The sequence below is a fragment of the Zonotrichia leucophrys genome, chromosome 28 (genome assembly GCF_028769735.1).
Source record: "Zonotrichia leucophrys gambelii isolate GWCS_2022_RI chromosome 28, RI_Zleu_2.0, whole genome shotgun sequence".
NCBI classification, from domain to species: domain Eukaryota; kingdom Metazoa; phylum Chordata; class Aves; order Passeriformes; family Passerellidae; genus Zonotrichia; species Zonotrichia leucophrys.
The window spans coordinates 1492964-1520957 of NC_088197.1; the positions used below are offsets into that span (position 1 = coordinate 1492964).

At 50.4% G+C, this 27994-nt stretch overlaps 1 protein-coding gene across 3 annotated transcripts; it reads left to right on the forward strand.

Annotated features, from left to right (window-relative positions):
• On the forward strand, positions 1 to 24148 carry SCAMP4 (secretory carrier membrane protein 4). 3 transcript variants are annotated; one of them, XM_064734510.1, is made up of 8 exons: positions 1 to 106; positions 5864 to 5934; positions 7332 to 7385; positions 10756 to 10884; positions 15529 to 15685; positions 18548 to 18649; positions 20192 to 20309; positions 21312 to 24148. In XM_064734510.1, the coding sequence occupies exons 3-8, from the start codon at positions 7379 to 7381 to the stop codon at positions 21486 to 21488; spliced, it is 690 nt and encodes a 229-aa protein (XP_064590580.1). In that variant the 5' UTR covers positions 1 to 106; positions 5864 to 5934; positions 7332 to 7378; the 3' UTR covers positions 21489 to 24148. The 3 variants fall into 3 exon arrangements, with proteins under 3 accessions (XP_064590580.1, XP_064590582.1, XP_064590581.1); XM_064734511.1 differs by lacking the exon at positions 1 to 106 and adding an exon at positions 490 to 684; XM_064734512.1 differs by lacking the exon at positions 10756 to 10884.
• The last annotated feature ends 3846 nt before the right edge of the window (positions 24149 to 27994 follow it).

Consider the following 27994-nt stretch of genomic DNA (forward strand, 5'->3'; position numbering starts at 1 on the left):
GTAGTTCGCAGCGCGCGGCGCGCATTGGCGGCGGCTACTGGCGGGACTCTGTTTCCCAGCGCGCCCCGCGGCGGCCCGGGGGGAGCGGGACCGGGCGCTCGCTGAGGTGGGCGCGGGGGGATCGGGCCGGGGGCAGCGGGCGGGCGGGGGGCGACATGGGCGGAGGGATGGAGGAGACAGTGGTTGGGGAGAGGGAGCGTGGCTGGGGGGAACCGGGGGCCGGGAGGGGGAGCTGAGGGTCGGGGGAGTGCCGGGGGAGGGGGAGCTGGGGGATGAGGGGAGCAGCGGCGGGGGGAGCGGGAGCTGAGGGGAGCTGAAGACCGGGAGGGGTCTCGGGGCGAGGGGTGGCGGTGACCCTCCCTCAGCCCGGGGAGGGGTCCCGGGGCAGCTCCGGGGGCTGGGATCGGGGACAGCTCCGGGGGGACGGGCCGGCTGTGAGGGGGAATCGGGGCCAGCCCGGGCGGGGAGGGATCCGGGGCAACCCCGCTGGGAGCCGCGATTGGGGGCAGCGGGCGGGAGGAGCCGCGTCCCGTGTGCCCTCCCCGGGGGCTGCCGGCTCCGTCCGCTGCCCAGGGCTCTCGGAATCGCCTCTCGGGAATCGCCTCTGTTCCCGGCTTGGCCCCGGGGACACAGGGGGACACAGCGGGGACAGGGGGACACAGCGGTCCCGTTCCCGCCGGGGAGGTTCGTGACTCCTCCAGGGCTTCTGAGGGTGAACCTCGCTGCTCTCTGTGGTTCGGGTACCGCAGATGTGTGTGTTGCCCTCGATAGACAGCACCTGCATGTCGTAGTTTTATTTCCCCTTCTGATTTCCCCTTCTTATTTCTAATCTCAGCGTTTTGTAACTCTCTCAAGAAACTCTGTGATGAAGAGAGCAGTGAGTTAGAAATGAGGCAATTGGTGGAATGATTTATCTGCATTTCAGTTTTTCTGGGCTATTTAATATTTTTGCTGCTGTCTGCAGTCCAGTTCTTCTGTGTGAGGCCAGTCTGAGCAGGTGACAAGGGGTGGAACAGCCTGGTGTCCTAAGCCTGTCCCACCTCTTGTTTCTGGGTGTTTTTGTGCTTTCTGTTTTCTTGAGCCGTCTGAGCTTCTGTTCCTGAGCAGCCACGCTTCACTTCTGGACGTGGTTGTACCAAAATCAATATTTGTCTGCTGTGGGTTTTGCATAGGCAAATGAAGGCTCCTGCTCACCCGCTGAGGCAGCACAGGGCTGTGTAAACAGGCTGGGGGAGCCCTGAGGGGAATTGCTTCCACATCTGCTGTGTCCCAGCTCCAGGATGGGGGAGATGGGGCAGCAAAATCCCCTGTACAGTCAGGAGTCCCCATGAGCCTCCTGGAATGAGGTGGGAGTGGGATAACCTTGTAATTTCACTGTTCCCTGCTTCTTTTCTCAGGGCACTGCTGCCATGCAGTTTCCCCCCTCTCCCTGGTTGTGCTGGGTGGATTTTGGAGTTATTTTTTGGCTGGCTGTGTCACTGCAGGGACAGTGTCCCACCCTTGAGGGCTGGGGATGTGTCAGGGAGAGGAAGCACTGCCAGAGCCAGGCTGTGTCAGCTCTGGGTTTATAGTGCTGAGCTGATTGTTTTGGAGTGGCTGCTGCTGCCTTGGGCTCTCTGGGAAGTTCCTGGTGAGAGCTGGGCGTTTGGAAGAGGCTCAAACCCAGCCTTTTGCCTTGAAACCAGTGCAGAGCCACCACTTTCTCTTTAAATTCAACTGGAGGGATCGTGAGAAAGGTGTTTGCTTGTGCTGGGAGCAGCAGAGGCTGCGCTGATTCTCTGCTGAGCTGGGGGATTTCAAACCCAAATCTTTGGGATTCCTGTGGGGGTCTTGTTCCTTTTAGGCTCCTCTCAAAGGTCTGGGGTCTGCTGGCTCAGGGTGGGATCTGAAAGCCTGGTAGGCTGATGGTCCTTCCCAAGGCTCAGCCTGAACCACTCAGGATTGTGTGTTGTGCTCAGGCTCCTCATTCTGCTCGTGTTCCCGTTGTTAAATCCCTGCTGATGAGGGAGTGTGGGCAGCTCTGCTCTGTGCTGGGGTCCTGCCCCTCTGGGTGCTCTTGGGAAATGCTCTGGGTGAAAACCTGGAGTCAGGATTGTGTGGAAGCTCCTGTACCTGGAGTCAGGATTGTGTGGAAGCTCCTGTACCTGGAGTCAGGATTGTGTGGAAGCTCCTGTACCTGGAGTCAGGATTGTGTGGAAGCTCCTGTACCTGGAGTCAGGATTGTGTGGAAGCTCTTGGCCTTGCTGCATCACAGAGTCCTTAAAGATGGAAAAGGCCTCCAAGGTCACCAAGTCCATCCTGTGCCCCATCCCCCCCTTGTCCCCATCCCACTGCACTGTCCTTCCTTGGACACCTCCAGGGATGGAGACTCCAAACCTCCCTGGGCAGCCCCTGCCCCCTCTGACCACCCTTTCCATGGAGAAATTCCTCCTGATGTCCAACCTGAGCCTGCCCTGGCACAACTTGAGGCCATTTCCTCTTGTCCTGTCCCTTGTTCCCTGGGAGCAGAGTCATCAAATCAGAATGAAAACACAAAGGCAGTACAGAAAATAGCCTAAAGCAAGGACTCAGAAACTTGGGGATCTGTTGGATGGAAAGTTTGGGATATTGGGCTCTTCTGGGATTGGCTGGGACATCTGCAGGGCACGAGAGGAGCCAGTGTCTTGTGAATCTGGTCTTGGGGACATGCTCCAGGTCCTTGGGGGGTTCATGGCAAAGCAGGAATGAATTCAGCTCCCCCACCTCCCTGTCACTGCTCCTCCTTTGGCCTGGCCTTTGCTTGTTCTCTGCCACCTTTCTGTGGTAGTGGAGAAAACAGCAGAGAGAAATAACAAACTTTTACTGAGGAGTTTGTAAGTTTGCTGGGGATACCAAATTAGGAGGAGCTGCTGACCCCCCTGGAAGGCAGAGAGACCCCACAGAGAGTCCCTGACAAATGGGGGAGCTGAGCAACCCCCAGCCATGTGACAAGTGACAAGGGCAAGTGTCAGATCCTGCCCAGGGATGGGGCAGCCCTGGGTGCAGGGACAGGCTGGGGATGAGAGGCTGGAGAGCGGCGCCCTGGGAAGGGCCCTGGGGGTCCTGGTCAGTGCAAGTTGGATCTGAGTCCCTGCTGGGTCCTGGCAGCCCCAAGGGCCACCCTGTGCTGGGGGCACCAGGCCCAGGGAGGGATTGTCCCACTCTGCTCTGCCCTGGGGCAGCCTCAGCTCCAGTGCTGGGGGCACTTTGGGCACCACGGGATCAGAAGGACCCAGAGCTGTTGGAGAGTGCCCAGAGGAGGGACACGGAGCTGGGGAAGGGCTGAGGAGCAGCTGAGGGCACTTGGCTGGTTCAGCTGCAGCCCAGGAGACTGAGGGGAGGCTCCTCGGGGGCTGCAGCTCCTCCCCAGGGCAGGCACAGGGGCAGGGGCTGAGCTCTGCTCTGGCACAGGGACAGGAGCCCAGCAAGGGCTGCAGCTGTGCCAGGCCTTGGCATGGAGCTCAGGGCAAGGTTCTGCCCCCCGAGGCTGCTGGGCACTGCCCAGGCTGCCCAGGGAATGGTGCCAAGGCTGCCAGAGCTGCAGGAGCATTTGGACAACAGAATTCCCAGAATCACTGGGTTGGAAGAGACCTCCAAGATCATTGAGTCCAACCCAACCCCAACGCCTCAACTAAACCCTGGCACCCAGTGCCACATCCAGGAGCTCCCAGGGGTGCTCAGGGTGGGATTGTTGGGGTGTCTTTGCAGGGACAGGGGCTGGGATCAATGATCCCTGTGGGTCCCTTCCAGCTCAGGATATTTCAGGATTCTGTGATACTCAAAGTGTGCCTCAAGACAGATCCCCACAGGAATTCCTTCACCAAGTTTTCCCTAATCTGAGGTGATGCAGTATTTCACACTGCAGACACATTCAAAGGAATTTTGTTGTTGTCTGCCTGGACAAACAGCACTGCTGGTGTTTGTGTCGTGGTTTGAGAGGGAAGTGGTGTCCCTGGACCTGACACAGGGACTTTTGTCTGTGAGATCCTGGTGAAGAAAAGCTCCAAGTGTCTCCAGTGGACTCCTGAGTCATGTGCATTGGACTGTGAACTTCAGAGTTATTCATTGACCGTGGATGAGCACAGTGGAAAAAGGAAGTTCACACCAGAGTTTCCTTAGCATGTGTGGGATTTTCCTCCCTCCACAAGCAGTGGGTTATAGATGAGGAAAATCTCTGCAGTGGGTGCAGGGTTTTGGACTTCACCTACTCCCAATTAAACTGAAAATATCCAGGTGAATAGAGATCTGATTTATGTGTTGGAGAGGGACTGTTTATAGCAGGGTGTAGTGAAGGGACAAGGGGGAATGGCTTCAAACTGACAGAGGGCAGGGTTAGATTGGATATTGGGAAGAAATTCTTGGGAAGAAGGTCCCTGTCCTTTTAGCAGGGGCTGGGAAGGTCAGCACATCTCAGGAAGGGATTGCTCAGTGTAAAACATGACCATGTGTGCTTATCCTTGCTGAAAGAATTGTTCTTAATGCTGCTTTGTGGGTCCAAACCACATCTTTCTATGCAAGGGGGTGCTTCACCAGATTGCTGCTTTATCTGGAGGTTTTATTTATTTATTTGAATTAAAACCTCTCCAGATCACCACAGGTCTCCTTGAGAGGAGAGCACAGGAAAACTATTGTTTGGCCATTGCAGGAAACCCTTTGTCTGGTCTGTCAAGGCAGGAATGTCCCCCTCAGTCTTTGCTTCTGATCCTTTTCCAGTGGACAAACACCTCTGTGCAGCTGTAGGACACCAACACTGAAGTGCAGTAGCAAAATAATCCTCTGAAGAAGAAGAAGAGGATTATTTGCAGGCTCATTCTTCAGTAATGGATTCCTCTCTCTTAGTGCTTTAGTGCTCATGGGCCATTTGTTCTCCTCCTGAAATTCCCAGATCTCAACTGGGAGCAGCTGCAGAAGGGAGGGGTGAAGTTTTAATGGTGTTCTTAACCATCTTCATCCTTTGTTTTCTATTCACACATTTGAGAAATGCAAAGGAAAAGGCTCCCAGTTACAAAATGCTGTTGGGCAGCGTTGAGGGACAGCCTTGAGGCCTCAGCTGTGGCAGGGATGGGGACAGAGCCTCCTGTCCCCACACTAGGGCTTCCTAGAGACTGGGCAAGGAATATAATTTGTTCTCCTCTGTGCAAGCATATTTAAGCTTGTACATCTCTGCAGAGGAAGAGCAGGCTGTGGTACAGTCCCAGGTGCTGTTGTCTCCACAGGCTGGGTTAGAGTAGCTCAAATGAAAAAAAAGCAAAAGCAGCCCAAGGAAACAGCTGTGCCAGTGCAAAACTCTGCAAAAACTCTGCAGCCTCCAGACCTTACCTGAGCACAGCACTGAGGTGCAGCAGAACCAGCTGCTGTAAATCCTGAGGGATTTGGGTACAGCATGGCTGATCTGACCCCACTGCTGCTGCAGTTTCTGTGGTGTTTTTAGGGGCAGATTTTAGTCTAGACTGCCTTAATTTCTGTCAGGCTCCACAGTGCTGGTTTGCAGGGTTGCTTTGTGTGCTCTGTGTTTCCATTCTGGGATTTGCAGGTAGGGACACATGGTGTTTTTATCCTTAAGGAGGAAGGGGTGGAATTAAAACTCAGCAAAGACCTCTCTGTGTATTTCATCTGTGGGATCAGCTCTGCCAAAATCAGCAACACAGCTCATGCTGGGTAAACTTCCCAGGATTGGCTTCTGCCAGAGCTACAGCCACACTCAGTGTGGTAACAGGAAGAATGAATCTGCATTTGTGCAGGATTTCTAAAATAACAAGGGGTGATGGGTTTGGTTCCAGCTGATTATTTTTTTGTTAAACGGGAGTTTAGTGCCCATCTAACAGGGATTATCTGTTTGTTCCAGGAGTTGGGAAGCACCACACAGAGCCAGGAGCCAACAAATCATCTCAGCACCTAAATGAGGCATTAAGTCTGGTGAGCTCTGCACATTTCTCTTGCAATGTATGAGCTCTGCTGGGTACTCTGCCTGCCCTGGGAGCTGCAGGTGTTCTGGCAGGGGCTCCCTGGGCATCCTCAGCCTTTGCCAGGGGGTGCCAGGGGCACTTTTGTTTGCTGCCAGAGTGTCTCAGTTTGGACAGACAGGTGCCTGCTAAGGAAGGCAGGAGCCTCCCCTGAAATGGAGAATGTAAACCCTCCCCATCCCTCTGAATTGCTGTAAATTTTAAATTAAAGGGCTCTCAGGCAAAAAATATGGGAGCAGGAAATAACAGTTCTTTAATAGGGAAGAAAAATAAAAGGATAAAATAAACAATGCAGTAAACTGAAACAACACTGACAGAGCCAGAACACAACCTGACACCCTGTGGGTCAGGCTGTTGGCAGCAGTGCCATTGGAATTGTGGCTCAGCCCTCCTGCAGTGTCAGGGGTGGTTCTGCTGGAGCAGGGATCCTGGAGAAAAGGGTGTAGTTTTCCTCTGAAGATCCAGTGGCAGAGGCAGCTGCTGTTCCTCTGGGGAATCCAGTGGAGAAGCCGTGCTGGTGTCTCAAAAACCTCTGGATTAGATCTCAGTAGGAATGCTTGGCTCCTCCCTCTGGGCTCACATCTCCCAATGGGATGCTGCAGTTCTTATCAGCCATGCAGGGACATTCCATAGCTGTTATCAGCAGATGTCTGCCCAGAGGGAGGAGTGATTGTGATCACTCAGAGAGAGATAAGGCAAACTGCCCACTTGACAAAATGTGACCGTGTTCACAGGGGTGTGAGGATGAGGGAAGAGATGAGGATCTGACTCCATGTTTCAGAAGGTTTGATTTATTATTTTATGATATATATTATAATAAAACTATACTAAAAAAATAGAAAAAAAGATTTCATCAGAAGGCTGGCTAAGAATAGAAAAAGAAAGAATGATAACAAAGGATTGTGGCTCGGATAGAGAGTCTGAGCCAGCTCACTGTGATTGGCCATTAATTACAAACAACCACATGAGACCAATCACAGATGCACCTGTTGCATTCCACAGCAGCAGATAATCAATGTTTACATTTTGTTCCTGAGGCCTCTCAGCTTCTCAGGAGGAAAAATCATAAAGAAAAGATTTTTCATAAAAGATGTCTGTGACAACAAAAGACAACTGCCATCCAGATGGTAATAAATTACATCTTGCCTTGCAATCTGGGACACAGAGCTTCCTCTGCACAAGGAGAAATCAGGATCCATTTTGGGAGGCTCCAGCCTTCCTCCTCTGGGTGTTGGACACCAGTGGAACCCTGGGCTCGTGTTTGTCACACACTGGAACATTCCCAGTTCCAGGGGTTTCTCTGGGTGCTGCTTTGTGCCATGTGCTGACCTGATTTTCTTTCTCCAACAGATCTATTGCTCTGTCTGAAACCTCACCAGGGAACACAAGTATTAGAAATGGCAGGTAAGAGCACCTCAGGTGCAGCCAGCAGGGAGAGTGGTTTCAGAGTTGTTCATGATGCTGTGGTGGCTGTAACATGTCAGGAATGTGACCTGTGTCCCTTCCCAAGACCTTGGTGATCCCTAAAGCTCTTCAGTTACTTCCCTTGCCTTGGTCACATTCACTTTCCTGCTGTGTCCTGCCTGCTCTGTCACCTGAGGTTTCTGCTCAGGTGGTAAATGTTGCTCAGGTTCAGCTGTGACTTGCTTGAAAGTTTTCTGAGAGGGGAATTTATTCAGAAACAAAGTACGTAAGAGTAATTCCTTCTTTCCAGAGGTTTTCCACAGTGGTTCCTAGCTGTGCTGTTGACATTAATCCATCTCAATTATACTTGCAGTGAAATTAGTAACAAAATTCCAACCTTTTTTTTAAAATAACAAGTCTAGAATTTGCCTGCAGCTGCTGCTCATGGGTGATGCAGTTTGGTTTTGGAAAGCATGGGGTGCATTTGCTGATCAGCCTTAATGGGAGAACTGTAGCACTCCAAGCTCTGCAGTCAGACATGAAAGGGGATATTTTCATGTCATTTATTTTGTCTGATCTCAGAAGTAACCCAGAACAGCTGGCAACTGCAGGGTGTCTGGGTGGGAGGAAGAGGGCAGCAGCTGGGCAGCAGCAGAGAAGAGGTGTAATCCCCAGCTTTGTGTACCTAGCAAACAATCCTGGGGTGTTTGAACCATTTTATGAGCTTGAAAAATGACAAACTGCAGTGGCTGCTTGGTTTTGGCCCCACCACGTGGGAGCTGGCAGCAGCTCTGCTGTCCATGACAGAAAATGGGAGAGAGCAGAACCAAAGGAACAATCTGCAGCTTCAGCTGTTGAAGAGAGACAGAACAAAAGTTTCCCCATCCCTCAGAAAAAAATAAATTAGAGAATCTGCTTTTATTGCATTTGATTAATCTTGGTCTTCCTGGCTTCCCTAGAGACCTGTCCTTTCAGCTTTAAAAGCTGTGTCCCCTCCCTTTCCCTTGATCCAGCATTGTTAAATCCCTTTCTAGGCTGCAGGGACACAGTGTGCAGGAGAAATCCCATCAGGTGTTTACAGCACACAAAAAATTAATGCAGAGGAGTCCAAATTCCTGTGGACTTTGAAAGCATCCGTGGGCCACCAGCTGTGCATGGGATGGAGTCAGCAGTGGTGTTAACCAGTAACTCAAACCAGCTTGGAGGGCATCTGAATGAATGTGAAATGGGTTTGAGGGGGATGCATGAGGAGGGGTTTGATGTTTGTTTTTATCAGGAGAAGTCAAATTGGGCTGGTGACTTCAGACATTATTCCAGAGCTACTTCTGATGTATTCCCAGTGGGCGTTCTCACCATATTTGCTGTGTGAAAATATGCATGAGGGAAAGCCTTTTTCCTTCCTCAAGCCTGGCTGCAGCTCCAGGCTCTTCCCTGCCAACCTTCAAACAGAGCTGAGGAGCTGCTCCTGCAAAATGTCTCCTCAGCCGGAGATAATGGGGAGGGAAGGGGAACTCTGGTGCTGACAGTTCTTGTTCAGACATTTCCTCTTGTCTCCTGTGCCATTTGGAGGTTTTCCCAGGACATTCTTCATCTCTTCCTCTGCTTGTTTTTAATTCTGTTTACTGAGGCTGAAGGAGGCTAGAGACAATTAGTCACAATGCCCTGGAATCAAACTTTAATCAGCTCTGCAAGGCAAGAGCAAACATTCCCAAACATGTAGGAGCACACACAGACAAAGCTGGGAGCTGACAGCAGCAGAGGATTCAGGCATTTAATTACTTGATTTTAAAACAGAAATTCTTCCCAAGGTAGAGTTTTCTTCACCATATAGCTTTTGGCAGCATTTGCTGATTTATTGTCTCTGAATGCAAAGCTTTTTCTTTTTTTCTGTGCTTTTATTTTTCCCCTATGACTTAAAAAATTGAATGTACCCTTTTTCCATTAAAAATCTGGTGTGTTTTCAAAACAAGATCATCCCTGACACAGAATCATGGAATCCCAGAATGGTTTGGGTTGGAGGGGACCTCAGAGCCCATCCAGTGCCACCCCTGCCATGGCAGGGACACCTCCACTGTCCCAGGCTGCTCAAACCCTGCCCAGCCTGGCCTTGGGCACTGCCAGGGATCCAGGGGCAGCCCCAGCTGCTCTGGGCACCCTGTGCCAGGAATTCCAGGAATTCCTTCCCAGCTCTGACTTATTCCCATGAACTGGATGATACCAGGGTAGACAATTCCACTTTGGGGATTCCTCCCTGTCCGGTTTTCGGCTGTTTGGATGGCCTGGAAAGGCCCGGGGTGGCCTTGGGGCAGCCCGCGTATCAAAGGACGAGAAGAGGCTTCAGTTCTTTTCTCGGTCTCGGTGTTTATTAATTGTTTATCTAAAAGATTTTCTCTCGGCCCGACAGAGCTCTGCTCAGCAGCCAGCCATGAGCACACTCCCCTCCCTCCGGGCGGTCACCTATCTTTATACCCATTGTTACGTGTACAATATTTATCATTTTTCCCCAATACCATTTATTCTTATTGCCCGGTGCACTTTTAGTAATGACCAATCCCAAAGTGCCACCATCACCACAGAAGATGGAGGAGAAGAAGAAGGACAGGACACGCCCCAATTCCTCCATCTTACTTCTCTAAACCCCCCTGTACAGAAATCCTAAACCCTGTGTCTCACCCTCTAATTAACCAATCCCTTCACCATTCACCCCGGTGAAACCCTCCTGTCCTCATACAGGTGTCGTCTCCTGTGTAGGATCAAAGTGCAGCCACCAGACACTTCTGGAACATTCCAGGACTCCCGAGCCCCCCAAGGGTGCTCTCGGTGGCACCTCAGTGCTGAGGTGCTGAGATCCCACACCTCCCTTCCTTATTATCCCAGCACAGCAGGTCCTGAGGCCTGAGCCATGGCCAGGACGTGCTCAGAGCTGGTGGCTGAGGAGAAATCTGCTTGTCTGGACACTCCCCAGCCTTTCTTTCCTCTTGCTGTGGATTTCTGAAGGGTTGTAACTGAACACCTCAGTGCAGCTGTTTCCCCCAGATGTTGCTGACACCTCCCCCTTCCTGAGGAAGCTCATCCTGCAGCTTATTTAAAGCTGGTTTTTTTCTTGCAGCACTTTTCACACAACTTCACACTGATGTCTAAAGGTGTTAAATCCATGTGATGTTCATTAGCTTGTTCCTATTCCCCCCTCTCATTCCTATTTCCCTCTCTCTGCCTTGTGTGTAGTAAAACAAAATATCCTGTCACTGCTGAGGAAGAAAACCAATTTATTTGTGGTCTGGGGAGAGGATGAACATGCAGCACTGTTGGGAAGGGGTGGAGGATATGACACATTTCTGCTCCCAGCTGAAATCTGTGTTCTGTGTTCCAGAAAAGGTGAATAACTTCCCTCCACTCCCCAAGTTCATCCCTCTGAAACCATGTTTCTACCAGAATTTTGCTGATGAAATTCCCATCGATTACCAGTTCCTGGTGAAGAGAATCTATCATGTGTGGATCTGTAAGTTGAATAAAAACACCTGTGCTGGAAAAAGGTATTTGTGGAGTAAAACCCCATAGATCTCAGTAGTTAATGTGCTTTAAAGTTTTGATGAGGAGCAGTGATCCCCCTTAGAATACTCTAATATAACTTTATACCTGAATTTTAAGCTGCTGTGCCTCGAATCCTTGAGGGATCTTGAAGAAAGGAGGGTAACAGTGCTGGAAAAGTCTAATAGTTAATCTGAGGGAGAAAGCAGACTGTGTTTGATGTGTTTAATAATGTCAAATGATCACAGAATTCCAGACTGGTTTGGGTGGGAAGGGACCTCAGAGCCCACCCAGTGCCAGCCCTGCCATGGCAGGGACACCTCCCACTGTCCCAGGGTGCCCCAAGCCCTGCCCAGCCTGGCCTTGGGCACTGCCAGGGATCCAGGGGCAGCCCCAGCTGCTCTGGGCACCCTGTGCCAGGGCCTGCCCACCTCCCAGGAAAGAATCCTTTCCTTATATCCCATCTAACCCTGCCCTTTGGCAGTGGGAGCCATTCCCTTTGTCCTGTCCCTCCATCCCTTTTCCAAGTCCCTCTCCAGCCTTTTTGTAAACCACGTTTAACTCCCAAAAATAGCTACCTTAAGGAAATTCCCAGTTCTCCTAAAGTAAGAGGAATAGGAGAATTGTAGACAAAATAAATGTGGCCCATTTGCTGCTGTCTCCTTCCCCACCTCGCTCTAGAAATGCCAGAATTCCCTCTTATCCCCCATTTCCCTTCCCAATGGAAGCAGCATCTCCTGGCTGCATGCTGGCTCTCCCTCAGCTCTCCAGAGCCCCCCAACCATCCTGCTGGAGTTGGGAGCTGCTCCTGTTACAGCTGCTGATGTGCTGATACCCTGTGTGAGCAGAGCTCCTGGCCCTGGGCTCCTGTTGTTTGCCTCAGCCATTGAGGAACCAGGAATGAGCATTGACCATTCTTCTGCAAGGAATGAAATCACTGTGGCAGGCCTAGGAAACCACAGGCAGTGCTTTGCAACATTAACAATCTTTTTGCCTTGCTTATCTTTTTTTTCCCCCCAAATGCTTGTCATCCTCTTTACCCTTCTCACTGAAGGAAAGCTTGTTTGCTGCCAGCTCTGCATTTGGTGGTGTGGCTTTTATTCCAGATGCACGGGATGTGTGTAGGAGAGAGATTTGTGTGCATAAATAATGGCATAATCCATGGCTCCATTGTTCTTTGGTTATGTGGAGCTGCTGCAATGAGCTCTGTAATTTTCTTGCCTGAAGAAGCTGCCTGTCCCTCCAGACTCACTGGAAGCTGTAAAGCCTCCTTTGTCCTCCCCTCTCCCAAAACAAAGAGTCCCTCAGTCGAGTTAATGGCAGCCTGGAGGAGAGCCAGGGATTTGGGCATGGCCAGGAGAGCTGCCATCTGCACCAGGAGTTTCACATTTCCATCTCCTGCACTCAGGAGTTTCACATTTCCATCTGCACTGCTCTTCCTTTGGGGGTCTCCCTGATTTTTTTGGAGAGAGATGTGTAAAGGGAAGGAGGTAAACAAGGAAAGGGCAGTTTGGAAAAATAGAAACACACAAGTCATTGCTGGAAGGGTGATTGCTCATTACTTTAATTGGATGTGAGCACTGGATTAAGGTGGAGGGAGGTTTGGGGAAGGTTGTACCACAGCTCCCACTGCTGGAGAACAAACTGACCTGAGGCACAGGGAGAGCCAAAAGTTCCTTAAAACTTTGCAGATGCCCCTGGCTTGGTGTTGTTTTATGGGGTGTTTTAAAATAAGTAACTTTTGGAGAATAAATGGCTTCTGAAAATGAATATTTGGAGAAGTACAGCTAATTGGTGTGTAAATGAAATATCATTGATTTATGGAATCCCTGAATGGTTTGGGTTGGAAGGACCTCAAAGCCCATCCAGTGCCAGCCCTGCCATGGCAGGGACACCTCCCACTGTCCCAGGCTGCTCCAGCCCTGCCCAGCCTGGCCTGGGACACTTCCAGGGATGGGGAATCTACAATCTGTTAGTTTAAATACATAGAATTAATTCATTTAAATAACTACTATTCTTCCCCCCACACTGAGACACATCCAAACCATTGTGTACAAAGCTTTGCTGGCTACTCAGAAGACATTTTCTTTGCAGTAAAACAGTGTTTTATTTTACTCTCAGGCCATGTGCAAGTCAGAAGTAGTAGCTGGGGTAGGTTTTGTTCCCCTGACTGTGTTGTCAGTGTGATTTTGTGACCATAAAACCTTGCAGTTGTTTAGGAGCCCCGGGCTGTGTGCAGGCAGGGGGTCAGTGCCCAGGAGGACCAAGGCAGAGATGAGCAGGGAGTGGATTGGGGCAAGGGCAGGACTCATTCCCTTGGCACAGTGTCTTGGTTTGGAAGGACAGGTGTCTGCTAAGGAAGGCAGGAGCCTCCCCTGAAATGGAGAATGTAAACCCTCCCCACCCCTCTGAATTGCTGCAAATTTTAAATTAAAGGGCTCTCAGGCAAAAAATATGGGAGCGGGAATAACAGTTCTTTAATAGGGAAGAAAAATAAAAGGATAAAATAAACAAGGCAGTAAACTAAACCAACACTGACAGAGTCAGAACCCAACCTGACACCCTGTGGGTCAGGCTGTTGGCAGCAGTCCCATTGGAATTGTGGCTCAGCCCTCCTGCAGTGTCAGGGCTGGTTCTGCTGGAGCAGGGATCCTGTAGGAAGGTGCAGTCTCTTCCTCTGAAGATCCAGTGGCAGAGGCAGCTGCTGTTCCTCTGGGGAATCCAGTGGAGAAGCTGTGCTGGTGTTCCAGAATCTCCAGATTATATCCAGGCAGGAATGCTTGGCTCCTCCCTCTGGGCTCACATCTCCCAATGGGATGCTGTAGTTCTTATCAGCCATGCAGGGACATTCAATAGCTGTTATCAGCAATGTCCCCTCCCCAGGGAGGTGTGAATGTGGTCACTCAGAGAGAGAGATAAGGCAAACTGCCCACTTGACAAAGATAATCTGCCATACAGATGGTAATGGAAAACAACTTGCATTGCAATCTGGAACAGACAGGTGAAGGGAAGTTCAGGGGTTTGGTTTTGCCAGAATGGCTGAGGCCAAGGTCCAGAGTGTCACCATGATTCATCTCCAGGCTCTGCTCGAGGCCCTTTGGTGCTTGGACCTTCCACCTTCTCTTTTTCTGTGCTTGTTGATACAGGTTACCACAAAGGGTTTGAAGAGTCACCAGCAGCTTTCCAAAACAGGAGCTTGTAAATTGTCCTCTCTGAGCCTGGGGGGATGCAGGGACAGCTGTGGGAGCCCCTGGCTTGGGGCTGACCCCCCTTTCCAGGGATGTGAGCTCCAGGAAAATGGGGAGCAGCATCCCTGCATATACTGCTACCTAGTGCAGCACTGCTGTGCCCTGGGGGCCTTTGTCAACTGTTCCTTTTTATCCATGTGACAGGAACAGGGATGTGAAAAGGCCTCTAAGCCACCCCCGTGGTCCCATATTCTCAGCTTGATTGGAGTTTGTTTATCCCCTTGCTCAAGGCAGCACTGCCAAGCCCCCAGGCTGACATCCAGGCTTCCTCAGAGACCCAGGGAATCAGAGAGAGCCTGCAAGGCACTGAGCTGGCTCAGAGAGAGCTCCTGAGGCAGCCCCAGAAGCACAGAGTCAGTCAGAGGCAGGCCTAGGGTCACCCCCCTCTCCTCTCAAAAAGGGGTTTGGCTATAAATGGAAATTACACCTTGCTCATAATTCATAGTAACACTGGCCTGAGTCTTGTATTGGTCACATCAGTTGCTCCCAAAGCTCTCCATGTTTTGAGAGAGGGTAAAAGCAGGTGGTAAAAGATTTCCTCATCCCTGTGCTGCAGGATCCCCCTGGAGCTGGATGTTCCTGTGCTCCCAGGTCACACAGGAGCCACAGAGACCCCAGGGACCCTTCCCACTGCAACCCTGGGGGCTTCTCAGACTCCTGGGCTATCCTGAGTTAGCAGGGATCCCCAAGGACCCTCAGTGCAGCTCCTGGTGTTAACCAAGAGACCCCAACAACCCTGAGAGTGGGGTCCAGACGCTCCTGGAGCTGTGGCAGCCTTGGGACCATTCCCTGGGGAGCCTGGGCAGTGCCCAGCACCTTTCCCTGAGCTCCATGCCAACCCCCTCACACATCTCCAGCCATTAGCTTTTGTTTCCTTTTCTCCCAAAATGCTGGCAGTGCCCCAGCCTGTTGGAGATTTTTTCAGAGATGGCTTAGAAAGCAGCTGTAAGGAGCAGATTCTCACAGCCTGTTTCTGTGAACAGCAGAGGTTCTCAGGTTATTTTTAACTACAGGTAAAAGTGGCAAACATGAAGGCCTTGAGAGCCTTGCACATCAGAGTTCTCAGGCAGCTTTCTCATAACAAGTGGATGTTCTATCTTTGGCTGTTTTGGGAAAGCAAGAATAATTTTGAGAACCCAAATCTTGGTATTGGAAACATAAGGTGGAGTTGGTGTGTTATCTCTGACCTATTGTGAGCTCAGATTTTGCAATATGCATGAGCTTGATTAACACTGTTATAAAAGGTGACTGATTGATCAATAAAGTGGAGTCGATGCTGACCAACGCAAGGTGGGTCGTCTCCCTCCAACTTCAATATATGGTGAACTTCAATAGCAGCCCACGCTCTCTCCTGTGCCTCTCCCCAGTTTACTGCATCACGCTGGCCGTGAACCTCATCGCCTGCCTGGCCTGGTGGATCGGGGGAGGCTCTGGGGCCAACTTTGGCCTGGCCATCCTCTGGCTCATCCTCTTCAGCCCCTGTGGTTACATCTGCTGGTTCCGACCTGCCTACAAAGCCTTTCGGTGAGTGCCAGCCCAGCAGTTCCCTCTGCAAGTTTCCCTGATTGTTATTGTTATTGTTATTATTCTCTGCTTGTTTCCCTGGTTCAGCACCTCGTGTCTGAATGTCTTGTTTACTTTCAAAATGAAGAAAAATGTGGCTGTTTCTAAATGCTAGATACAGGACTGAGGGTCACATAAGATTGGAGGTGAGGGTCACATAAGTTTGGCACTTCTAAGAGGGTTAAATTCATATTTTACTTCAATATCTCAAACTTAGCAGCACCCTCATCTCAGTGCAGCATTAAAATAGGACTAATTTGGTAAAGCTTCATCGAGGCTTATTTTGATGGAAGACTATTATTAGTTTTTGAGAACTCTTCTGATTCCTGTCTCCAGCTACTTGAGAGCTTGTCTGCTTAGCTTTTTAGATAAAAGCAGTTCCCTGGAGCCAGTCCTTCTGAAACTCCACAAATATTTAAAGCCATCCTACATTTTTGCTTTAATTAATAATCATTTGCATTTGCTGTGGACCACGAGGCATCACTCAAACATTAATGTGTAAATCCTGGCAGAGCCAGGAGGGTCCTGAGCAGTTCCCAGCCTGACACAGGGAAAGGAGGGGCCAGCCCAGTGCCACCACCACACCCCACACTCCAGTCAGGGGTTTGCCCTCTGAAGGTAAAGCTGTTCCTGGGAGGATACTCTGGATTTTGATTATTCACCAGACTCTGTGATGAGCTGGTTTGGATGACAGCAAAAGCAGCTGATGGAAATGGGAGCTGACAGGTGGGTCCTGTCTAGCCCATGATAAATTAATTGTTTAAATGCTCTTCTGAGCTGATGCTTTGTGTGCCCACAGCACTGGGCGCTGGATGCTGTTAAATCAGCAGTGGCATCATGGAGAACAGGGGAGGGTCATTTCTGCTGGAAAGAGAAGGGTTGGATTTGTCTCAAAGTTCCAAATGACGTGAAAATCCCAGCTCTGAACTCTTGCCCTGTGGGGCTGGAGTTTGTCCCCATCCTGAGCTCAGAAGCCCCAGGGCCTCCAAGTGCTGGAGCTCTGTTCAAAGAGGAATTTCCATTCTAAAGTCTGGGAAAAATTACTGCTCCCTGCTGACCTCCCCCAGGCTCCACAAGGGCCGTTTCTCATTATTCCTTGAACGTTGTTTGGATGTGTTTATGCAGCGAATGCTGAGAGGTCCCTGAGGTTACTCTGTGCAGAGACTTGCAGTTAAAAAAAGATTCAATCAACCCCAGGGACAGAGTGGGGAGCCCAGGGATCATCCCCTGGGACAGCAGCTGGGCTGGAAATCTCTGAGGAGAGATCACAAGTGGTGATTGCAGAGGCAAAATCAGCCCTGCTTGTCCTGATGGAGGCCACCCTTCAGTGCTGGCACCCTGTGCTGGGAGGATGCTTCTGTAAAACCTTCCTCATCCCACTGCATCCCAAATTCAATTAGCTGCAGAGCTTTGGTGCTAGGGCAAAGCTGTAGCAAATCTGCACCAGAAAGCTGGATGAGAAATCACCTTTTCTCTGTATCCCCACTAATTCCTGCAGATCCTTTCAAATGAAGACTCCTCCAACTCCTTCAGGCCGGAGTTGCAAGAGTCTGTTTGAAGGCTCAGCCTCGAGCCTAATCCTTGTTAATTGGATTCTGACAGGCACCACAGTCAGCAGGCCCTGCCTAAAGTATTTCTTTCTCAGTGCTGTACTCTGAGGTGGTGTTTGGAGGGTGGGATTGGGAGGATACTCAGGGATAACAAATCTTCCAGAGCCACCATCTGTGACAGACACCAGACCCACACGGGCAGCTCTGAGCAGCGTGGGTGTGGCTGGAGGCTTCTCAACGTGCTCACCTCCCTCATCTCCTCCCAAGGCATCAGGGGCTAGAATTATAAAACTAACAACCATCAGCATAATAAAAATAATTATAATAATAAGCATTTAAATGCTTTCAGGGTTTAAGCAGGAGCTGGCAGTGATTGGAGCTCTTTTCTTAAATCCCCTTTGTACCAAACTGCTTCACAAGCACCTGAAGCGTTTTTTGTAGATCTGTAGATAAATCATTGTCCCTTTGAGTTCCTTAGAGTATGAGAATCATTTGTATCATAAAAAATGATATTTGAGGAACTTTGTGGCTGGTTTGATGGGATGAGGATGTGTTCTGGCAGGGCAGTGCCAGGCCCAGTGCACCCATGACAGAGGCTGTGAATGTCTCTGGTCAGCATCTTGCTTGGGGTCATTTTCATGCTAATTATTGTACCTGCATAAACTCAAGGACCTCACCTGTACATCCTGAGGATGGGGAGCCTGCAGAGATGGGAAGTGTGCCTCAGCTTTCAGGGCACCATCCACCTCTCTCATGGCTGTTTTCCCTCCTGTGATGTCCCAGTGCTGGATTATTTACCATGGGTGTGGGAACATGATGACAAGCAGACACTGAGACGTTCCCAGCTGGAATTCTCCTGCTCAGTGATCATTTCTAGTGCATGGACAAGCTCTGCCTGCCAGCATCAGACTCCTGCATGCCTCCTTGCCAGGGCAGAGCTGGGCAGGTGTCAGGCTGGGCTGACATTCGGTCAGAGAATGATTCAGACTCTCTGTGTAGGAGACTCGTGTCCCTCAGCCTCTCCTGTGTGTCATCATACGTGCAATTCCTTGGGGAGGGCAGCTTCAAGAGCCAGATTAATGGGAGACAATCTGTGCTGCTGAGTCATGGAGCTGTGTGCTCTCACTGCCAGGGAAGGGGAGAAACCTCCCAGCACAGCCATGCAGGGAACGCTCTGGAGCCACCGCTGTGGAGGGTTTGGATGTGATGGTGGGGTCAGACATGGAGCAGCACAAGGTGCCAGTGCCCCCTGACCTCCTTTCTTCCTCCACAGGTCGGACAGTTCCTTTAATTTCATGGCCTTTTTCTTCATCTTTGGGGCTCAGTTCCTCCTCACGGTCCTGCAGGCGATCGGCTTCTCCGGATGGGGAGCGTGGTAAGTGGGGATGTCCCAGCAGCTCTGGGCTGTGGCTGCTCCCATGGGCTTGGAGAGGCTGATAAGAACCTGTACAAGAGGAGAGGAGGAAGTTTTCTGATTTCCTCAGTGGCAGAGCTGTATCTGCTCTCGTAGCCATGCTATTTTATGAAAAATCCTTTCCTTAGGATTTTTTTCTCTTGAGAAGCTGAGAGGCCTCAGGAACAAAATGTAAACATTGATTATCTGCTGCTGTGGAATGCAACAGGTGCATCTGTGATTGGTCTCATGTGGTTGTTTCTAATTAATGGCCAATCACAGTCAGCTGGCTTGGACTCTCTGTCAGAGCCACAAACCTTTGTTATGATTCCTTCTTTTTCTATTCTTAGCCTGCCTTCTGATGAAATCCTTTCTTCTATTCTTTTAGTATAGTTGTAATATATATCATAAAATAATAAATCAGCCTTCTGAAACATGGAGTCAGATCCTCATCTCTTCCCTCATCCTCAGACCCCTGTGAACACGGTCACAGCACACCACTGGGGTTTCATTGCTGTGTTGGGCACAAATCAAGGCCAAGTTGGATGGAACTTGGAGCAACCTGGTCTAGTGGAAGATGTCCCTACCCATGTGGTCTGCTGGGCTTTAATGTCCCTTCCAACCCAGATAATTCTGTGATTTTCACCTGGTTGTTCTTTGCAGCCTCTTCCCTCAGTGTCCATTTCTTTCACCGTTTATTTACGGTGTCAGGCTCAGCACTGCCCTCAGTGCTGGCAGCACACGGTGAGCTCAGTGTGGTGACTCATTGTTGGCCTATGAGAAGTACTGTGAGAGTTCTCCTAAAATAAATGGGAGCTTGTTAGTGTCTGTCCCTGGTTGTGTTATAATTGTTTGGCATTTTAACTTCCTGTCTACAGAGACCTGAGAGCAATTCCTGCTGAAACTTCAAGTAATGGAAAGTCTTAGCACTCCATTTAACACTCTGGTTTCAGAATTGCTGATGTCTCACCTGGTTTTTGCCAGGAAAAGAATGGAGATGGAGTGTAAATCACAGCACCCTGGTGTTCCCTGATCCCAGTTCTGGTCTCTAGATGCACAACCAAAAGCACCTTGGGAATATGTCTTCTCTTCCCAAAATCCATGCAGCTGGCTGTCCCTTAAAGCTCTCAGACTGGATGAGCGAGGGATGCTGGCAGGGGAGGTGAGATCTCAGGGAGATACCTGTGTTGAATTCTGACAGTTGTCCTCATTGTTCATTTCATTTTCAGGAGCTTAAAAGCTGCCTTGTAATTTCTGAGTTATGAATCACAGAAACAGAGAATGCTTTGGGTTGAAAAGGACCTTAAATCCCATCCCATTCCACCCCTGCCATGGCAGGGACACCTCCCACTGTCCCAGGCTGCTCCAAGCCCTGTCCAGCCTGGCCCTGGGCACTCTCAGCCACAGCTGCTCTGGGCACCCTGTGCCAGGGCCTTCTAAGCACTTAAACAATTTTTCTGATAAGAAGGACACTTAGAAAAGCAGATTATAATGTTATTGTGTCTCTTTTTGTATCTCTTGCAGCGGATGGTTGGCAGCCATCACCTTCTTCAGCACCAGTGTGGCAGCTGCTGTGTTCATGCTGTTCCCTGCCATCATGTTCACCATGTCAGCAGTTGCCATGTTCATCTGCATTATAAGGGTAAGTTCTGCTCATGGAAGGTGTCCAGGAGCAGAATGAGATGAGTTTTAAGGTCTCTTCCATCCCAAACCATTCTGGGATTCTTCAGATCTCTCTGTGCCTTGGAGAATCCCTGCTGTGTATCACAATAATGTGAAGAGGCAGCTCAGCAGCCACCACAAGCCATCAGTGCTTTGAAAGGTTGCACAGTGCAGTCAGTTGATGTCTCTCAGAGTTTCTGGAGGACAAATCCAGACAGCACAAGACAGCTCAGGCTGGAAATTGTCACGGTGTCATGTGCTGATGTTGCTTTGTGTCATGCAAAGCAAGCTTCGTGTGGAGCAACCTGAGGCTCTGTGAAGGGGGGAGCTTGGGATTGGATATTAGGAAACATTTATTTTCACAGAAAGGATTGTAAAATGTTGGAATAGGCTGCCCAGGGTAGTGGTGGAATCATCATCCATGGGAGTGTTCCAAAAATGTGTGGATGTAGCCCCTGGGACATGGGTCAGTGGTGAACATGAGTGTGGAGCTGGGCTGATGGTTGCACTTGGTGCTCTTGGAGGTCTTTCCCAGCCTCAGCAATCCTGTGATTCCATGATTTATTGCTCCTTGGGATGGTCAATGGTGAGGCATCTGCAGTGAGAACCAGATGGCAGGGTGGGAATTTTGTCCCTGCAGGAACAAGGATTTGTAGTGGGACTCTCTGGAAAGCTGTGGCAGGCAGGGAGAGCAGAAGCTCTGTGGCAGCAGTGATGTTGGACTCTGCTGGAGAGGTTTCCACCCCCTGGCCTGGGCTGTGGGATCCCCACCTGAATTGTGGCCATGCAGCTGGAATGTATGCAAGTTTTGGGTTGATATTCTCTGTCTGCACCTCTGTTCACTGCATTGTCTGTGCTTTGCTCCTCAGAAATGCAGCTCTTCACAGAGACAGGAACAAGTCCTGTTCCAGGTGGCTCTGCAGGGACTCAGCTCTGGGCTCCTGGTGCTGACCTTCCTCTTGTCCTCCCTTTTATCCCTTAGGTACACAAAATCTACCGAGGGGCTGGTGGAAGCTTCCAGAAGGCTCAAGATGAGTGGAACAGCGGCGCATGGAGGAACCCTCCCAGCAGGGAGGCCCAGTACAGCAATTTTTCTGGGAACAGCCTGCCAGAGTACCCCACAGTGCCCAACTACCCCTCTGCAAACCAATGGCCTTAAGCAGCACCAGCTGCAAACTGCCTGGAGTCTCTCCTTTTTGGTCTTTTTATTCTTGTTCTTGGAAAAGATCATTTGCATTCCCCCCCAAGCACCCCACTCATCTCGAGGACCTTCCTGGTTCTTGTCTCCTGATCCCTGAGGAATATCCTGCTCTCAGCCCTTCCCTCTTGCACTGCACTGCACGGCCATGGCAGAAAGCTTTTTGTTTGCCTTGAGTCACCAGTATTTGCCTCGTTGCAGACTGAGAACAAACCCTTCACTGCCCTTGCTTGAGGGAATCCTCTCCTGAGCATCCCTGGAAAAGGCTCAGCTTCCCCACGATGGCAACACTCCCACAGCTGCCCCTGCTCCTGCTCAGCTCCCGTGGAATGCCCAGCACAGCACCACACCTTCTGTAGCAAAAGCAATCACAGCAACTGGTGTTTGCTCTCCTGGATGAATAATGTGGAATTTTTCACTCTAAGGGAAATGCAGCACTTAAATTATTTGGTACTGGCGAGGCTGAAGTGATTTGTGAAAGCTGCACCCTCCGAGGGAGGACCCTGCAGGTAACAGAGGTGCCCTGGGTGAGTCCTCGGATGGGAAACCCCACAAATCCTTCCTGCCTGGCTCAGACTGTTGTGATGCTGCAGCTCTTGCTTTCCCTGCTGCTAAAACCTCTTGCTGGATCTGTGTGTTCCAAAGGTACAGATTCATCTCCCTAGGTCCATGATTGCTTGCTCAAGCCTGAATCAAAGCCCAGTGGAAACCAGTGCAGAGCTGACACTGGGCCTTGGTGATGCTCACCCTGGTACAGGGGCTCAGCACGAGATTTCCCCACCATGAAACTTCCAGCCAGGCTTAGTGCTGGATGCAAAATAATGATTGATCTCAGTGCTGGAGCCCCAGTGTGGTTTGGAAATACCTCTGTTACAATGAATAGTTTAATTCTGCCTGCTGCTGGTGTAGCTGAACTCCAGATATTACAGTGAGAGACCAAGGGAAGCTTGTTAGTCCTCATGGCTGCTGTTGGCTGGCAGGATTTCCATGAGAGAGATTCCTGCCTTTCTCCAGCCATCAGCTGAAGGGAGGATGAAGCTGTTGAGAGGGATTGTTGTCCCTGAGGTTATCCTCCACCTTGTCATTCATCTCCATTCTGTGCCTGAGCCATCCAATTCCCTGTGTCCTACAGCGACCCAGGCAGCAAAGGCTGCAGTTTCCTCTTCCCCCTCAGCCTGCTGTGAATTTTTTAAAACCTGTCCAAACTGGGAGGTCAGTTCCCAATTTTTTTATAGGGAGTGAGTGTTCCAAGTCTTTGGCTCTCAAAGTTTTGGCCAATATACAAAGTGCTCCATTTGGGAGACCAAGGAGGGGTTGGGCACCCTGGGGATCAGACCCAGTGCCTGCTGCCTTGGCAGGCTGTTGATGGGGTTATTCCAAATTCCCAAATTCACACTGAGCAACTGGAAAACAAAACTGGCTCCTGGAAGGGGACAGGGACATGGTACTAGCTAGGTGGAATTGATTTGCAAGTGATCTTTTGAAATTTTTTCTCTACATGTGCCTTATCTAATGAAATCACGGCTCACAGAGGAGAGCTCCTGCTTCCCCCTGCAGAATTTCCCTGTTCACTCTGTCACGCTGTAAATAATGAGGGAAGCACAGTCTGGAGTCTGCATGACCCCTGTGTTACCAGGGCCAAAGCAAAAGCAACCCCAGATTTCCCCAGATTTCCCCAAATTTCCGTTTACAGCCACACTGACCCCCCTGCACTGGCTCTGGGACGTGCTCCCAACACCAGGGGTTTTCCTGGAGAGTGCAACGTGCTTGGCAGGAGGAGCTCTGGGAGCCTGCTGAACAGAACATGACCTGGTGGCATTGTGAAGCTTTTAGGTGCCTTTGTCTAGTGTCAAGTGTAATTTTAAGTGTTCTTTGTCGCTTGCCATCGGAGTGATGGAAGAACTGCCTGGCGTTGACTCCCTGGAAATACGATGGATGCACCAGGGGGTGAGGGCTGGAGGTGCCAGGACATGTCCCTCAGTCCTGCCCTTTGCCATCCTCTTGCCAAAATCCCTCCAAACCATTTGATACCTGCTCCATTTCGGTGTGTCAAGTTGGAGCTTTTGAAGGAGCCAAGAGGAGAAGCGTTGGTGGAGGCTCCACATCCTGTTTCTCTTTGGGATTTTCCCCTTGGAGAATCTGGGGGCTGTGTTGAAGCACCCACCCTCATCCACACTGGAAATGTTTGATGCAAGGAGAGGGGGTGCCTGGGAGCCTGGACACCAAACTCACACCCTGTTAGGCTGCACTGCCTGAGATCCCTGTGGAGATCAATGCACCTCCAGGTGGGAGCTCCATCCCATCCCCTCCCTCCTCTTCAGTGCCAGAAACCGTAATTCCAGAAAGTCCAACACGCTGCCTGAACAACTGGCTTAATTTTTTTTATTTTTTTCTTTTTTTGTTTTGGACTCCTCTGTATGTTTTTAAATGTTTACATTATTAGATTTCTAAAAGTTCTTAACACCATTAACCCGGCCCTGGCTCCTGGTGTGGTCGGGCGTCACGTGCCGTGGCTGTGTGTGATGTTTCGTGTCACCTGTGGAGCTCTGGGTTTTGTTTTGTGTTTTTCTCCTGATCACAAGACAATAAATGCTCATCCTGTGCTTGATGAGGAGAACTGGCCGCAGAGAGAAGTGTCTGTTCCTAGGTAACCAGAGTTATCTGGCAGAGGGAAATGGCAAAATCTCTGTGTTCCTCCAAAGTCTCCCACTGCATGTTGTTTTCTCTGTGAAAGAACAGCACACTGATGGATGAGGCTCATCCTCTGTGCTGGGGACTGCTGTGAGTGGCTTCTTGTGGTTTGTACTCTTAGAGATGCAGCTTTGACCAAAGGTGCTGCCATTGTTCCCATCTTCTAAAGACTGGAGAGCAGAGGTGGGGAAAGTCCCATCTCCCAAGCACTGGGGTCATTTTTGTGGCCTTTCCATAGAGCAGAGAGCCCCTGGCAGTGCTGGTGTCTGCTTTCCCCAGTTACTGCCTGGAAGGAGACTCTTACCCCTGGAGTAAATGGGCTTGGACAGTGAGGGTGAGTTGAATCCTTTTAGTATATGGCTGAATTTATTGCCCAAAATGTTCTTCCAAAGCTGTCACAGAATCCCAGAGTGTTTGTGTTGGAAGGGACCTTAAATCCCATCCAGTGTCACCCCTGCCATGGCAGGGACACCTCCCACTGTCCCAGGCTGCTCCAGGCCCTGTCCAGCCTGAGAGGCCTCTTGCTTGGGTGGTGCTGCTTTTCTTCATCTTGCAATATTCGGCCCAAAATATCTTGACATGTTCAGAGAATCTCAGAATGGTTTGGGTTGGGAGGGACCTCAGAGCCCATCCAGTGCCAGCCCTGCCATGGCAGGGACACCTCCCACTGTCCCAGGCTGCTCCCAGCCCTGTCCAGCCTGGCCTTGGGCACTGCCAGGGATCCAGGGGCAGCCCCAGCTGCTCTGGGAAATCCATTCCAGGGATGGATTCCACAATTCCTGATTCCCAATCTCCCACCCAGCCCTGCCCTGTGGCAGTGGGAGCCATTCCCTGTGTCCTGTCCCTGCAGGCCTTGTCCCCAGTCCCTCTGCAGCTCTCCTGGAGCCCCTTCAGGCCCCAAAAGGGGCTCTGAGGTGTCCCTGGAGCCTTCTCCTGTCCAGGTGAGCAGGCCCAGCTGTGCCAGGCTGGCTCAGAGCAGAGGGGCTCCAGCCCTGGCAGCATCTCCGTGGCCTCTCCTGGTCCCTGTTTTTCCTGTGTGGGGGCCCCAGAGTTGGACACAACTCCAGGTGGGAACATGGAAATCATCAAATTGTGGTGTCACACCCCAGTTCCACTCCATGGCAGATATTTCATCCTAGAAGAGGCATTTCCCTCACAGCTGTTGTGACATCTGCTGATCTCAGTGTATTCCTGTCTCCAAGCCCTGTGCCAGGCTCCCCCTGCCTGGCCCTCATCATCCTCCTCTCTCTGACAGTGCTTCCCTACAGCTGCTGCTGAGCAGGAGGATGAATTGGATTTCCCTCAAATTCTTGCTCCAGGGCCTCCAAATCTGAGCATGAGGAACATTTTAAGCTCCTGCTCCAGCTGTTGCTCGAGCAGGACCTTGGCACTTGGAATGAGGGGATTTTCTGCCTCTGCTGCAGGGCTTGTCAGGAGTGGGGGTGCTTGTGCAGCCAAGCTCAGCCCCTCACCCTGAGGAGCCCCCAAAAAGCTCTGGATTCTCCATCAGGCTGTGAGGGGCACTGGGAGGGCCTGGATTTTCCTTTCCTCTGGTTTTTGCTGTGTTTCTGTCCCTCTGCAGTTCCAGCTGGGCAGGTGCTGCCGCCCACCCTGGAGCAGCTCATTGCTGATTCTCCTGTGCACTCCCAGTGCTCCCTTTGTGTTGTGTGCTTGTGAATGAGCCCAAAGTGTGTGGAGCCCACAGGAGAGGGCCAGGCCTCCTGGCTGGATGATTCCCCACCAGAAATTCCCTGGATTTTCCATTTTCCTGCTCCCTGTGCTGGTTCTGTGGCATGAGCTGCTCGTGTCTCTGCAGGCCTCTGGCACCCCGTGTGCTCCCTGCTGCAGATCTGCCTTGAAATAAAATCCAAACTCTCTTCTTCCTCCCTCTCCTGCTCCAGAGGGTGGTTCAATTCTCCAGCCAAATGCCTGAGCAACTTGGGAGTTCTCAAAGTGTGTGAAATCAGCACAAAATTGCAGAGTTGGGGGGTGGGATGGGGCAGAGAGGAAAGGGAGAGTTGCAGGGGGGTTTCACCTTTTCCAGGGGTGATTTTAGATTTTATCCTCTCCAGGGGTGATTTTATCCTCCCCAGGGGTGATTTTAGATTTTATCCTCTCCAGGGGTGATTTTATCCTCCCCAGGGGTGATTTTACCCTCTCCAGGGGTGATTTTATCCTCTCAAGGGATGTTTTTACCCTCTCCAGGGGTGATTTTATCCTCCTTGGGGGTGATTTTAGATTTTATCCTTCTCAGGGGTGATTTTATCCTCTCCAAGGGTGATTTTATTCTCCTCAGGGGTGATTTTGTCCTCTCTAGAGGTGATTTTACCTTCTCCAGGGGTGATTTTATCCTACTTGGGAGTGATTTTAGATTTTATCTTTCTCAGGGGTGATTTTATCCTCTCCAGGGGTGATTTTATCTCCCAAGGGGTGATTTTATCCTCTCTAGGGGTAATTTTATCTTCTTCAGAGATGATTTTATCCTCTCCAGAGGTGATTGTATCCTCCCCAGGAGTGATTTTACCCTCTCCAGGGGTGATTTTATCCTCTCTAGAGATGATTTTACCCTCTCTAGGGGTGATTTTACCCTCTCCAGGTGTGATTTTATCCTCTCCAGGGGTGATTTTACCCTCTCCAGAGGTGATTTTATCCTCTCCAAGGGTGATTTTATTCTCCTCAGGGGTGATTTTGTCCTCTCTAGGGGTGATTTTACCTTCTCCAGGGGTGATTTTACCCTCTCTAGGTGTGATTTTATTTCCCAAAGGGTGATTTTATCCTCCCCATGGGTGATTTTATCCTCTCTAGGGGTAATTTTATCTTCTTCAGAGGTGATTTTATCCTCTCCAGAGGTGATTTTATCCTCTCTAGAGATGATTTTATCCTCTCTAGGGGTGATTTTATCCTCCCCAGGAGTGATTTTACCCTCTCCAGGTGTGATTTTATCCTCTCCAAGCGTGATTTTACCCTCTCCAGGGTGATTTTATTCTCTCCAGGGGTGATTTTACCCTCTCCAGGAGTGATTTTACCCTCTCCAGGGGTGATTTTATCCTCTCCAAGGGTGATTTTATCCTCTCCAGGGATGATTTTACCCTCTCTAGGGGTGATTTTACCCTCTCCAGGTGTGATTTTATCCTACTTGGGAGTGATTTTAGATTTTATCCTTCTCAGGGGTGATTTTATCCTCTCCAGAGCTGATTTTATCCTCTCTAGAGATGATTTTACCCTCTCCAGGGTGATTTTATCCTCTCCAGAAATGATTTTATCCTCTCCAAGGGTAATTTTATCTTCCTCAGGGCTCTCCAGGTGTGATTTTACCCTCTCCAGGGTGATTTTATCCTCTCCAAGGGTGATTTTACCCTCTCCAGAAGTGATTTTATCCTCTCTAGGGGTGATTTTACCTTCTCCAGGGGTGATTTTGTCCTCCCCAGGAGTGATTTTACCCTCCCCAGGGGTGATTTTATCCTCTCCAGGGGTGATTTTATCCTCTCTAGAGATGATTTTACCCTCTCCAGGGGTGATTTTATCCTCCTTGGGGGTGATTTTAGATTTTATCCTCCTCAGGGGTGATTTTATCCTCTCCAGGGGTGATTTTACCCTCTCTAGGGGTGATTTTACCCTCTCCAGAAGTGATTTTATCCTCTCCAAGGGTGATTTTATCTTCCTCAGGGGTGATTTTGTCCTTTCCAGGGGCAGGACATGTGTCACAGCACCTCAGCATCCTCCTGAGCCAGGCCACAACACAGGAACAGGATGGGAGCAGCTGAAATTCAAGCATT

Bases quoted from the DNA above. Each gene is read 5' to 3' on its own strand.
- SCAMP4 (XM_064734510.1), top strand. The intron at 10,885-15,528 runs GTAAGTTGAATA...GCCTCTCCCCAG, and splicing joins AATCTATCATGTGTGGATCT to TTTACTGCATCACGCTGGCC. The intron at 20,310-21,311 runs GTAAGTTCTGCT...TTTATCCCTTAG, and splicing joins TGTTCATCTGCATTATAAGG to GTACACAAAATCTACCGAGG.